The sequence below is a fragment of the Salvelinus alpinus genome, chromosome 2 (genome assembly GCF_045679555.1).
Source record: "Salvelinus alpinus chromosome 2, SLU_Salpinus.1, whole genome shotgun sequence".
NCBI lineage: Eukaryota > Metazoa > Chordata > Actinopteri > Salmoniformes > Salmonidae > Salvelinus > Salvelinus alpinus.
In genome coordinates this window covers 18,514,377-18,527,134 of record NC_092087.1, presented here as the reverse complement: position 1 = coordinate 18,527,134, position 12,758 = coordinate 18,514,377, and the positions used below count along the sequence as shown (strand labels likewise).

The following is a 12,758-nucleotide window of genomic DNA, read 5'->3' as shown; positions in this document are numbered from 1 at the left end:
AATCGACCAGCTCCATTCTAACTAATGGATTACAGTCGAGCCTAACAAACAGATGTAACTGGTTTTCATCACTCTCTTCTCCTCTTCTCAGCCTCTCACAGAAATCACTGCCAGAAACATCGAGGCATCAAACACAGTATTTATTTCGGAAACATATCATACCCTTACATTCAACTAAATATGGCTGATACCGCAGTAGACACGACCACAACTACCGAGATTTCAGCAAAGGTGAGTTCATGAATTTGACTATACGTTAGTCCACGTTACTAGCTAACGTACTCTTCACTTTAGCCTGTGTGAACACCAACTAGCTAACTTTAGCTTTTATAGCCATGTAATAACCAAATAACTTAGGTTAATGTTAGTCATTGTCAATGACTGAAACATAGTAGTTAGCAATATTGTATGTTGTTCTCAAACGTTTAACTAGTTATTTAGTTGATAAACTTTTTCGATAGCTTCATTATTTGCTTGTGACTTTGCTAGCTATGTTAGCTAGCTGGCTGGTTTGCCGTTTAATTTGCAAGCTAAATGCTAAATGTATAGTTTATTGCTAGCTAAATAACGTTATCTAAACAATCCCTCAGAAAATAGAATGCGCTCGAGCTTCACGGTTGAGCGATGGCGGGAAGGGCTCGAGTCTTTCAGAGCGCGAGTGGAGTGTTCGCCCTAATCATGTCTGGTGAACGGCGACTCAAATTCCCGATGCCTTCCATTGTAGGCACTTTGGCAGTGGTCGGACACACTCCACTTGTAAAGATCGGTGATATAAATAGAACGCCTACTATAATTTTTTTAAACATAATCTGAACTAGAGAAGGGCTGCTTTCATTGGCAACGAGTATATAGACAAATCGTTTTGGACATGCGACAATTGTACCTATCAGTGAGCTAGCAAATCAAGTAAAACATATTTTCAGGAGCTCAAAGAGAAGAAAGAGGTTGTCGAGGAGGTGGAGGAGAAGGAGAATGGCAGCGGGGACGCACCAGCCAACGGCAATGGAACAGTGAGTTGAAGCTGAAGCTTATTCCCTCGCGAGCCTCATGGCCTTTTGTCTCGGCGCCCTCATCATGCAGGTGTTGTCAGACTCCGCCCCTACTATTTCCATGCATGCTATCCCACAGCTCTTTGTTTAGTTTGTGAAATGGCACAGATGTTTTCTCAAGAGATCGCAATTGGCCCTCATTGCGTTCCCTTCCCCTACTCTCTGGGGAATCAAGTATAAACTGGAGCATGTGCCCTGTTTTAACTCTGAAGCTTGTTGGCTGTGACTCATGGGCTATTATTTTAACTTTTTTCTGAAGACTATTCTAAATTAAATTACTTGGATGTCATTCTGCATACGATGTACCCACATTTATATGACATATTACAAAGTTACTCAAATTCTTTGTTTCCTTTCCTCCAGCACACAAATGGTGCAGAGACAAAGACAAATGGTGCAGATGATTCTGAAGAAACCCCTGTGGGTGAGAAGGAAGAAGAGGATGGTAAGTTCATGTTTCCTTTTGGACTTGCAGCTGGATTAAAAAAACATGTTTGTTTGATACTTGTGAAGTGTCTGAAGCCCTTGTTTTTGCTTCATGTATGAAATTGATTGCAGGAGAGGGACTGGATGCAGCTAAGGATGCAGAAGAAGTTGCTGGTGAGGAGGTTGACCACCCTGTGAAGTGCCCAGCTGATGAGGGTGTTGACCACCCTGTGAAGCGCCCAGCTGATGAGGAGGTTGACCACCCTGTGAAGCTCCCAGCTGATGAGGTTGACCACCCTGTGAAGCGCCCAGCTGATGAGGAGGTATGCTTTTGTCAGATGATTTTAAAACGCAGTCAATATAATAGATTCACTTTTACCATGAGACTATCTTTATGACTGTTGTATATCTGGTCACTAAGTTCCCACTTAAAACTTGTATTTTTTCCCTTCAGGACCAAGTGGAAACAAAAAAACAGAAAACAGAAAACGGTGAATCAAAGGAAGCTGAAGTGAAGGCATAGTGCACAGAGTATGTACCCCTCCGCAACGCTGTCTACATGGCACGTTCAACTTCACCTTGTAGAGCTTGTGCTTTATGTATGCTTTACAGATTTTGTTTGTCCCCAAGATATTACATTGCACTGGAGTCCTAAAACATAGAGGCCTCTCCTCTCTTTTTATAAACTGTTATTTATTGGTTTCTTAAGCAAACGTAAAAAAACAAAACAACCTGTGCAAATAGAATCCGTGCTATTTTATCAGTTTGGTTATTTTGTATTCGTATGAGTTAAGCACATTCTCTACATAGTTAACTGCTGACCAGCTGATTCAGAGACAGACAGCTGTAACCTTCTCCACATGTTCAGGGTGACTTCTCAGATTCACTGAAGACCAAAGATAAGTTTTAAGCAGGGGCTAATGGACTATTGTTAGCATTATTAATTCAGGCTTTTTTAATCCTTTTTGTTTACTGCTGCTAGTAGTTAATCCTTTGCCAGGCTGATCTGTTAACACAACAGATGGCACAAATGGAAGAACGCCTCCATGATAAAAGACGCTTGACCCTGTTTGGGGGGCTGGCTTCTGCAATGTTAATTACCCCCTCTTAAATCTTAAGGCTTTGGTCATGTTCTGTATGCATTTCACACAAGTTTGTACCATTTGTACCCAAGATACTGTTTGTTTTTTTGGTTTCATTTTAGGTTATTATGTTATGTCTGGGTGACCCAGAAATTGTGTCTACAACGGTCTTTATCAACATCATTCCCACCCTGGTGGGAATTCCCACTCTTCTTGTGCAGTTATATTTCATGATTGCTATTTGGTTGCTTCGACCACTGCTTTGTATATTCTGGTTCTTGATGATTAAATAAATCAGTCTTGTCTTTTTACCCATTTTTTAAATTTTGCATAGACTGATAGTTCAGTGTAGCTTTTCACGTCTGTTCTTAAATAAGATGCTGAATAGCTTTTTAGTGTTATAACCAAATTACAATTGTGATACTAGTGTTTGAACTGAAAGTATATCTTATTAAATTGTCCTAGCCATGTAAGCATTGATGTCAGTTGACCTCATTTAGTATAAGTCTGAATATGAATGGTTTAGTTTGAGAAACAGGAGTAATTCTCAAGCTGATCGTTGTTACTGGGAGAGGAAAGGATTCTCATAATCTTAGCATCTGGGTTTTTCAATTGAACTGTCTGTACACATCAATCCATTGAAGTCCTCCTGACATGATGCAGTTTACAGCTCCACCTAGTGGTACAAACTGGTATTGTGGGTTGACTCCAGGCAGGGTTGATTGGTGACAATCACTACTCTGATAGAACTGTTATCACATGGTTATGTGGATGTGGGTTTTCAGGTCAGTGACCAGTTATAAAGAGTGGTTACATAATAGTGTATGTCTGAATGCGAAATACATAACTGTAAATCTAATACCAACATTTTACAAGTAAACTGATCATAAAGGAAACTTATATTATACATAATTATCTGCATAGATAGAAAACCTATAAGATGCTTGAAATTCTATGCTAAAGTTAGTTTAATAAAAAACCGCAGACCCCAAAAAGTCAAAATGGTTATTTTAATTGAATTCTGCCCTGAGGTTAAGTAGCTGTTACAGTAACATAATATTGGAATTATGGATGAAAAAGAACCATCAGAAGACACATTTTATTGTAAAATACTAGAAATGTTATTTTGTTGATTTGAAGCAAGTTGGAACAGGATGATGGTCCTCCATACAGGTCCTGTTTCCTCACAAGAAACCAGTCAGACACATGACATCATCATGGCATGTGTCCAGTCTGTTAGGGAGGCTTTAGTGGGAGACCCTGATCAACATTCTGCTGAGCCATCATTTACTATAGGTGACTCATGCAGGCATGAGTTTTGACAATTCATTAAAAAAGTGTCAATTACATTGTGATGTCCAAGGCAAGCAATGCCAAGCAAGCTATTTTAGCCTGTCCCAGATATATATATATATTTTTTTTTAATTGAAAAGTAATTATGATTTCACCAATGTTTTCATTGGCTGCTTGGTGAACATGGAAGACGAACTGTTATTTCAGCTGTATAGAATCTAAATGAATGATTGAGTGTGGTGTGTGAGGAGACTGGATAACTATCCCAAATGTGAGAGGATCACTCCAGTGAGCCAGTTTGGGTATAGTGTGGTGAAACAAGCCTAAACACTAAAGCATGCGCCCTAGTGGTGAAAATAAGCACTTGCTGTTGGCAAAAATGAACCCAAAATTCTTCCCTCAAAGTTGTCCAGCTCCATCATCGATAGCATAGTTCACATGTATTTTCTTGAATTATTTCTTGCCACCAAACAACAGATTTGTTGTTCTTCTTTTTTGTTCGGTTTCTGATGGAATGCCGAATCACACCCCAGTTACAACTTCTCTTCCTGGTAATGACAAGAATCACTCATTACAACGGTCACACCAGTAGCTGAGTGACAGGTCAGATTGAAGTCCATGGCTTAGTAAAGGGTTTGTCTGTGTGTATGTTTGTGAACGCATTGGTGACTGTCAAGTCAAAATGGTAAATAATGACCATAATAATCTGGTTGACTGGTGAGAAAGATGTAAACCTGATCAGAGGGCACATGCTTGGCTCTAATGTTCACATAGTGCAAACCGAGTGAATGCAGTACTATATGGCGTGTGTGTGTTGTATCGTGTGTCTGTGTGTAGATGTACAGTAGATGTGTTACTGTGCTTTTACATGAATTTAGGGCTTCAAGCAAAGGTCATTGGTGACTCAGACAGTCCCTAAACCTGCCTACAGGGGGATGTGCTAACTCAGAGAAACAGGCAGGTATACATTCTCTTGGCCATGAGATGAAAACAGAAGGCATTGAGGCTACAGCGCAAGCAGATATTAGACAAGACCAAAACAATGAACCCTCAAACATAGTTTTCATTAATAATAGGGGATGTAGAGGCTATACGTATTTTATATTTGGTGGGCAGCAGCCTAAACCTAACATCAAAATCAAGAAGTAGTGATGAAGAAAAAGGCTACTGACAGCAGAATAATCAGGCATGCACACACAGACACGCCATCAACATCACATATTTTAGTGGAAATGAGCAGAAAGAAATGCATGGACACACTATCCAACATACTTATAACAGTGGCCAATGTGTCTGTCAGTCTAAGCTCTTGAGAGGAGCTATGCTGAGCAGTGTGAGAGAGTGACAGTGTGTAGACTATGCAGTGTGTGTTGTGACTGCAGTGCGAGAGTGTGTAGAGCAGTGTGGGAGGCAGTGAGGGGGGCTAAATGTGCACAAGTAGTGGCTGGGTCTCGCTTCCGGAAGGCTCACCCTCAGGGGGGGGCAGATGGTACACCACGCAGAGGGAGGAGTACAGACAGCCCACGAATGACATCACGCTGGAAAAGTACATCACTCCCTGGGCCCCACCTACCAGTGAGGTCAGAGGTCCCATCGACACGGACACTATGATCTGAGCCAGGAAGTACTGGCAGCTGAGCAGAGAGATGTCCACCCCCATTCCTCTCCTGGTGCCTTCCTCTGATGATCCACAGAACTACACACACAGCACAGACAGAGAGAGCACATGTATAAGGCCACATAATACCTTGCTATATCAAAATTCAACAGTTGGACAACACTGACCAACACCAGGATATAAAACACTATGTCACAGAAACCACAGTCTGAACAATATTATATTCAGTGTAATCCCATTTATCTTCACTAACCTGCGGGCTCTGGTAGTATTCACACAGCAGAGAGTAAGGTAGCGTGCATAGAGTGGAGAATAAAACCCCATAGGTGATACAGAGAAACAGCACCACATAAATGTTGGTGGTGAGCGTAGCAAGGCCTGTGCCAAGGCCAAACACCAGGTAGGCAAAGAAATAGAGAGAGCGGAGGGAGAAACGTTCCTCCAGCTTCTCCAACATGGCTATGAATAGAAACAAGAGGAAGAAAACAGAAAAAAAACTGTAAAACAAGTAAATGTGATAAAGAATCAAAATTATGGATGTTGTGTGAGGTATGTATTCTGGTTCTGTGTTCTGAGTGTCTGGATGTGTGTGTTTTCTTTTTAGTGTCTGGATGTGTGTGTGTGTGTAGGACTCACCTGAGTAAAAGGCAGCACTGAATGCATAGATGCACATGCCCCAGCAGCCCATGCTGACCCCAGCATTGTAGCGTTGGTAGGCCTCAGAGTCATGGGGTGCTTTGGGGTCTCCCTCAAACACTACCTCCCCCATGAAGTCAGTGTAGAACAGCAGCATACCCTCAAAGGACAGCCAACCTTTAGGATCAAGACAGGATGGCAGATAGCTAATATTTACGTAGACAAACTCACACAGCTTCCACTGGATCACAGACAGGTGTTGTGATATCAAAGCCAAAATCACTGGTGGCTTTAACCTTGGTAGGCATACAGACAATGAAACACAAGCACAAGAGTGACATGACTCTCACCCAAAAAATGGTTAGTGCAGAGGCTGCGCAGTGACGGAGGCATCCTGTAGATGGCGATACACAGCATCCTCATTGACATCTGTGAATCTGCTGTCTCCACATTTTCACTCAGGTCACTCTCATAGTGCACCCCATTCAGCAGAATATTTGCCACCTTCATTACAGGAAGAACAGGATTCAAAAAACAAATTCTCTCAACACGATGATCTGTAAACAAACTAATCAGAGGGATTCAATTCCAGGCCGACCTGCTGACTGAAGGTCACTGTTCTTCTGCGACCATTTTCCATCCCTCCACTCTGGGTCACCATGGACTCCTCCACTAGCGCAAGGCTCTGAGGGCGCTTCAAGATACTAGCGGATGAACCTCGATGGGACCCTCCCCCGATCTGAGCCTCCCCTGCCCCGGCCTGGGATCCTACCCCAGCCAGGGTCACTGTCACTGCTACAGACTGTGAACCTGTTCCATGCTGAGATCCCTGGAGAGGTGGGGTGTCCCCTGGAGGCAGGGGTCGGGCTGCAGTGTCTGGGTCAAGGGGCTGTGGCGATGGCTGTCCAGTGTAGCAGTCGATGAGCACACTGTCTATAAAGGAGGTTCCCAGGGATGAGGCAAACTCGTTAATGCCAGTGAGAGAGTTGCCCCGACTGATAAAGCTACCATATTTAGGAGTGAGGGGGCTGAGGGGGGAGATGGGGCTGGTGAGGCTGGCACAGAGGCGTGCGTTGGTGTCAGGGTTCGAGGGGCGGGGTTCAGAGAACTGGTAGCTATTGAGCCCAGTCACTTCATCTTCCTCCTCCAATCCCAGCCCTGCCCCCTGAGGGTTTGGGGGAGAGGGGGGTAGAGGGAGGCTGGGGCTCTTCAGAGAGCCCTTCTGAGGCTGTGTCTTTGGCAGGGGCCGCTCGGGGATGCTGTTGAGGGTCATGCATGTGGCAATGACCAAAGTGACACTGGTGAACATGTATATGACTCGAAGTTGACCTCCCATTGATCTCCCGAAATCAGTGTGGTCCCAGTTAATTCCACCCACGATGTACCCGAATCCACCACCCAGACCTGCATAGAGAGAGTGGGACATAATCATCGTAGAGCCGATCATCATATCAATGACACTGATTATGCTATCACATCTTAGATATACTGTATATGCTATCACATCTTAGATATACTGTATATGCTATCACATCTTAGATATACTGTATATGCTATCACATCTTAGATATACTGTATATGCTATCACATCTTAGATATACTGTATATGCTATCACATCTTAGATATACTGTATATACTATCACATCTTAGATATACTGTATATGCTATCACATCTTAGATATACTGTATATGCTATCACATCTTAGATATACTGTATATGCTATCACTATCACATCTTAGATATACTGTATATGCTATCACTATCACATCTTAGATATACTGTATATGCTATCACTATCACATCTTAGATATACTGTATATGCTATCACATCTTAGATATTTTTTAAATTTCATTTCACCTTTATTTATTTAACCAGGTAGGCAATTTGAGAACAAGTTCTCATTTACAATTGCAACCTGGCCAAGATAAAGCAAAGCAGTTCGACACATACAACAACACAGAGTTACACATGGAGTAAAACTAACATACAGTCAATAATACAGTAGAAAAATAAGTCTATATACAATGTGAGCAAATGAGGTGAGATAAGGGAGGTAAGGGCAAAAAAAAAGGCCACGGTGACAAAGTAAATACAATATAGCAAGTAAAACACTGGAATGGTAGATTTGCAGTGGAAGAATGTGCAAAGTAGAGATAGAAATAATGGGGTGCAAAGGAGCAAAATAAATAAATACAGTAGGGGGAGAGGTAGTTGTTTGGGCTAAATTATAGATGGGCTATGTACAGGTGCAGTAATCTGTGAGCTGCTCTGACAGCCGGTGCTTAAAGCTAGTGAGGGTGATAAGTGTTTCCAGTTTCAGAGATTTTTGTAGTTCATTCCAGTCATTGGCAGCAGAGAACTGGAAGGAGAGGCGGCCAAAGGAAGAATTGGTTTCGGGGGTGACCAGAGAGATATACCTGCTGGAGCGCGTGCTACAGGTGGGTGCTGCTATGGTGACCAGCGAGCTGAGATAAGGGGGGACTTTACCTAGCAGGGTCTTGTAGATGACCTGGAGCCAGTGGGTTTGGCGACGAGTATGAAGCGAGGGCCAGCCAACGAGAGCGTACAGGTCGCAGTGGTGGGTAGTATATGGGGCTTTGGTGACAAAACAGATGGCACTGTGATAGACTGCATCCAATTTATTGAGTAGGGTATTGGAGGCTATTTTGTAAATGACATCGCCGAAGTCGAGGATCGGTAGGATGGTCAGTTTTACAAGGGTATGTTTGACAGCATGAGTGAAGGATGCTTTGTTGCGAAATAGGAAGCCAATTCTAGATTTAACTTTGGATTGGAGATGTTTGATGTGAGTCTGGAAGGAGAGTTTACAGTCTAACCAGATACCTAGGTATTTGTAGTTGTCCACATATTCAGTCCAGAGTAGTGATGTTGGACGGGCGGGCAGGTGCAGGCAGCGATCGGTTGAAAAGCATGCATTTAGTTTTACTTGTATTTAAGAGCAATTGGAGGCCACGGAAGGAGAGTTGTGTGGCATTGAAGTTCATCTGGAGGGTTGTTAACACAGTGTGCAAAGAAGGGCCAGAAGTATACAGAATGGTGTATATACTGTATATGCTATCACTATCACATCTTAGATATACTGTATATGCTATCACATCTTAGATATACTGTATATGCTATCACTATCACATCTTAGATATACTGTATATGCTATCACATCTTAGATATACTGTATATGCTATCACATCTTAGATATACTGTATATGCTATCACATCTTAGATATACTGTATATACTATCACATCTTAGATATACTGTATATGCTATCACTATCACATCTTAGATATACTGTATATGCTATCACATCTTAGATATACTGTATATGCTATCACTATCACATCTTAGATATACTGTATATGCTATCACATCTTAGATATACTGTATATGCTATCACATCTTAGATATACTGTATATGCTATCACATCTTAGATATACTGTATATGCTATCACATCTTAGATATACTGTATATGCTATCACATCTTAGATATACTGTATATGCTATCACTATCACATCTTAGATATACTGTATATGCTATCACTATCACATCTTAGATATACTGTATATGCTATGTCTACATCGTCAGAAGTGGTTTATATGTACATTTTACTGTCTCACATACCAGTAGTGAGTGTTACAGCCTATTGGTATGTATCACGTTCTCGAACCAGCCAGTAGTGTACAACATTTCCCTGACAGACCAGTTGTAAGTGTATAGCTCTCTAACCTGCCAGTAGTATGTATACTCCCACTGGGCACAAACTGGTTGAATCAACATTGTTTCCATATTATTTTAACTCCAAAAAAGCTATGTGATGACGTTGAATCAACATGGAAAACCGATTGGGTGTGAAAAACGTTTAACCTAAATCTAATGACACGGTGACATGTTTTGTTGATTTCAAGTTAAATTAACGTTAGTTGACAACTCAACAAAAATGTAAATCAAAACTATACATTGAAGTTACGTCTGTGCCCAGTGGGCTGTGTATTCCCTGACTGACTAGCAGTTAGTGTATACAGTGCTCTCAAACCTGCCAGTAGTGCATGAATATTGAGGCCACGATCCTGGTCCTCTGGCAGGCACACATCCATCATGTAGGCATGGCTGGGGTTATCTGCCGAGTCCGCACTGAAGTCCATCAGAACCACTCCACAAATAGTCAGTATGATGCCCCACTTGTGATTGGTTGCTGTGTCTGCCAACGCAGCTCCAATGTCCCGCCCATTCAGCACCAGTGTTAAACCAAGCAGAGCTCCTACAAAGGTAAAACAGAGAACTCCATCACTTCAGGATTTCAATATTAGTTTAAAAACAGGAACCCAGTCGCACCAGAGGGGGGAGAGCCATGCAAGAAGTGGATAGTGAATATTCCTTACCTATAGCCAAGACCAAAATAAACGGTCTCCGCCGGCCAAAGCGGGATGTACAGCGGTCACTCCAAGCTCCCAGGAGAGGCTGGACAAGGAATCCTTAAAACCATGAAGAAAGGAGAAGGATTTAGGGGCACTCAATGGGAAATGCAGATGGGAACATCCATATAGTCTAACTATACTATTCAAAGTATAGTTAGGTATCATATGTCTTCCAATCAAACAGGACTTTCTGTATCTACTTCATCTCTCCCTGCCACTTCATTACCCAATATAGGACTGGTGAACCACACCAGGCTGTAGAACTGGTCTGGCAGACCCATCTGTAGCAGGACAGGGGTGACATAGGCCGTCTCCATGGCATAACTGAACTCGATGCCAAACAGGACGCAGCCATTGAAGAGCAGCTCTGGGAAGGTGCGGCGGGGGGGTAGCTCACTGAGGTCCAGCTGATCCAGAGGGCAGGGGGTATTGGGCGGTGGGGGCGGGGATGGTCTGATCAGCTTCCAACACTTCGGGGGTCTCTGGAAGTTGTTGGCACGGTGACTCAAGAGGCGAGTGGTAGACGATGGAAAGCTGGCCGTCTTGGGCATGGAGCTCCTCCAGAGGCCGTCATTAGTGGTACCCAATGGCCTCTCTGATGACCTCCCTCCTGGGCTGGTCAAGAGAGGGTCACTGGAGTTGCCCATTCCTGGAGAGGACATCACTCTGCTGGGTGAGCCCAGTTTACTCTGCACACACTAGGAGATGGTCATAAGCTAAAATGCAATCAAAGTTAGAAGACAAATACTTTTTACAAGGAGGAAGACAGTACAGTTAGGAGGCATGTCAATAACATCTGTGCAGTCATCATTACATCTATAAAGCATTGAATCATCAGATAAGCCTTGGCAAGCTAATTTTAGAGGACACTCAAGATCAAATCTGCTCATAAGGCTAGTACTGTAAAACAGGAGCTGAAGACACCAAGGTAACAGGCAGTATTAAAGGACACTGCCATCACCATGGATATGCCGCTAACAGGTGTTGTACCGAAAATCTCCCCCCTCCCCTACGCGTGAACTCACACACACTCAATTCTTCAATGCTGAATAATTTTGGTTGCTCATGTTGACCAGTAGTGTGTGTCACAGAAAGTATTTGACTCTGGTGACAACATTAAGGAAATTAGAAGGGGGGGAATCAGTGAAATGCAGGCTAAATTGACAACGGAGTGAATAGCAGAAATCTCAACTAGCATGCAAGTCGCAGCAATGAAGAATTGCGTGTGTGCGCGTTCACGCGAATTCTGCAGGGGGAGATTTTCGGCACAAGACCCGCACAACGCACTGCAAATAATGCACTTATTTATACTGATGTGCTAGTGTCCCTATGTACAGCATTGTGGCATGCGGCATCGCGTCTCACAGAGCCTGTTTCCATCTTTAATTTTTCATGGATGTATTTTTCCTTGTAAAAAATATATTCTGGTAGGACCTATATAAAAAATGTTATGACACGTTCGCCTCAAATAACACACGTTTTAAGATGCTAGGCTACACATTATATCGTTGTGAAACACGTCTTTAAACATGAAAAATATGTAAAACGTGACTGACTGGCTTGATAGGTCTGTTCTTTCCTTTCATTTTTGTCATTCAATTCCTTCCAAAATGTTTGTTTTCAAGGTGGTGATTATACAATTGAATTAACTCATGATCTTGCAGGACAAGGCGTGCATATTGAAACAACATGAAAGAAAATTACCTTATCAGTGTTTCTCTCTCATGTATTTCAGCGTTCTCTGTTGGTGAACAAGTCAATCATATTTATGCTTAAAATATTTACGTTGAATTAGATAATTCATGTTTTTTTTTCCTGAGATGCATTCATCTCGCTGCTTTAACCTTCGTCCCTATTCCTCTCCCTTCCTCTGTCCCTCACACGTGACGTCAGATAACCACTCCTGTTTCCCTGCGCTAGGTAGACATGCGGCATCAGCACCAACATGCCAGAGACTTTTCGTTTCCATTATCATGAACCATATTTAAAATGATTGTCAACAACACTGACCAAGAGTTAAAAATATTATATGGATGTGTCGACCATGGCTTATCGAATTTAACATAAAAACTCATTTATTTATTACCCAAACTTATTTACATAGTTTTTTGTGCTGTCCAAACAGGTTTACATAAATATTTACATAACAGGCAATACCTTTTCATAAAAATCTTTCTGGTAGAAGTACAGTTGCATAGTAGTTTTATTTTCATAAA

At 42.3% G+C, this 12,758-nt stretch overlaps 2 protein-coding genes across 7 annotated transcripts; one reads left to right on the top strand and one right to left on the bottom strand.

Moving 5' to 3' along the window:
• Positions 1–2,868, top strand: LOC139555531 (prothymosin alpha-like). 2 transcript variants are annotated; one of them, XM_071369170.1, is made up of 5 exons: positions 1–231; positions 924–1,010; positions 1,413–1,494; positions 1,608–1,798; positions 1,930–2,868. In XM_071369170.1, the coding sequence occupies exons 1-5, from the start codon at positions 181–183 to the stop codon at positions 1,996–1,998; spliced, it is 480 nt and encodes a 159-aa protein (XP_071225271.1). In that variant the 5' UTR covers positions 1–180; the 3' UTR covers positions 1,999–2,868. The 2 variants fall into 2 exon arrangements, with proteins under 2 accessions (XP_071225271.1, XP_071225273.1); XM_071369172.1 differs by lacking the exon at positions 924–1,010 and having other exon boundaries at positions 43–231.
• A 680-nt stretch (positions 2,869–3,548) lies between these two features.
• LOC139555475 (proton-associated sugar transporter A-like) lies at positions 3,549–12,411 on the bottom strand. 5 transcript variants are annotated; one of them, XM_071369168.1, is made up of 10 exons: positions 12,247–12,411; positions 10,769–11,240; positions 10,507–10,599; positions 10,161–10,385; positions 6,703–7,508; positions 6,455–6,608; positions 6,105–6,281; positions 5,722–5,927; positions 5,321–5,546; positions 3,549–4,398 (listed from the first exon to the last, which is right to left on the bottom strand). In XM_071369168.1, the coding sequence occupies exons 2-10, from the start codon at positions 11,202–11,204 to the stop codon at positions 4,373–4,375; spliced, it is 2,349 nt and encodes a 782-aa protein (XP_071225269.1). In that variant the 5' UTR covers positions 11,205–11,240; positions 12,247–12,411; the 3' UTR covers positions 3,549–4,372. The 5 variants fall into 5 exon arrangements, with proteins under 5 accessions (XP_071225269.1, XP_071225268.1, XP_071225270.1 ...); XM_071369167.1 differs by having other exon boundaries at positions 4,243–4,398; positions 10,769–11,258; positions 12,247–12,386; XM_071369169.1 differs by having other exon boundaries at positions 4,252–4,398; positions 5,424–5,546; positions 10,769–11,258; positions 12,247–12,386.
• Between the last annotated feature and the right edge of the window lie 347 nt (positions 12,412–12,758).

Bases quoted from the DNA above. Each gene is read 5' to 3' on its own strand.
- LOC139555531 (XM_071369170.1), top strand. From the start codon at position 181: ATGGCTGATACCGCAGTAGACACGACCACAACTACCGAGATTTCAGCA. The intron at 232-923 runs GTGAGTTCATGA...ACATATTTTCAG, and splicing joins CTACCGAGATTTCAGCAAAG to GAGCTCAAAGAGAAGAAAGA. The intron at 1,011-1,412 runs GTGAGTTGAAGC...CCTTTCCTCCAG, and splicing joins CAGCCAACGGCAATGGAACA to CACACAAATGGTGCAGAGAC.
- LOC139555475 (XM_071369165.1), bottom strand. From the start codon at position 11,204: ATGTCCTCTCCAGGAATGGGCAACTCCAGTGACCCTCTCTTGACCAGC. The intron at 10,600-10,768 runs GTAATGAAGTGG...CATGGTTTTAAG, and splicing joins GTTCACCAGTCCTATATTGG to GATTCCTTGTCCAGCCTCTC. The intron at 5,928-6,104 runs GTGAGTCCTACA...TTCTATTCATAG, and splicing joins CAGTGCTGCCTTTTACTCAG to CCATGTTGGAGAAGCTGGAG.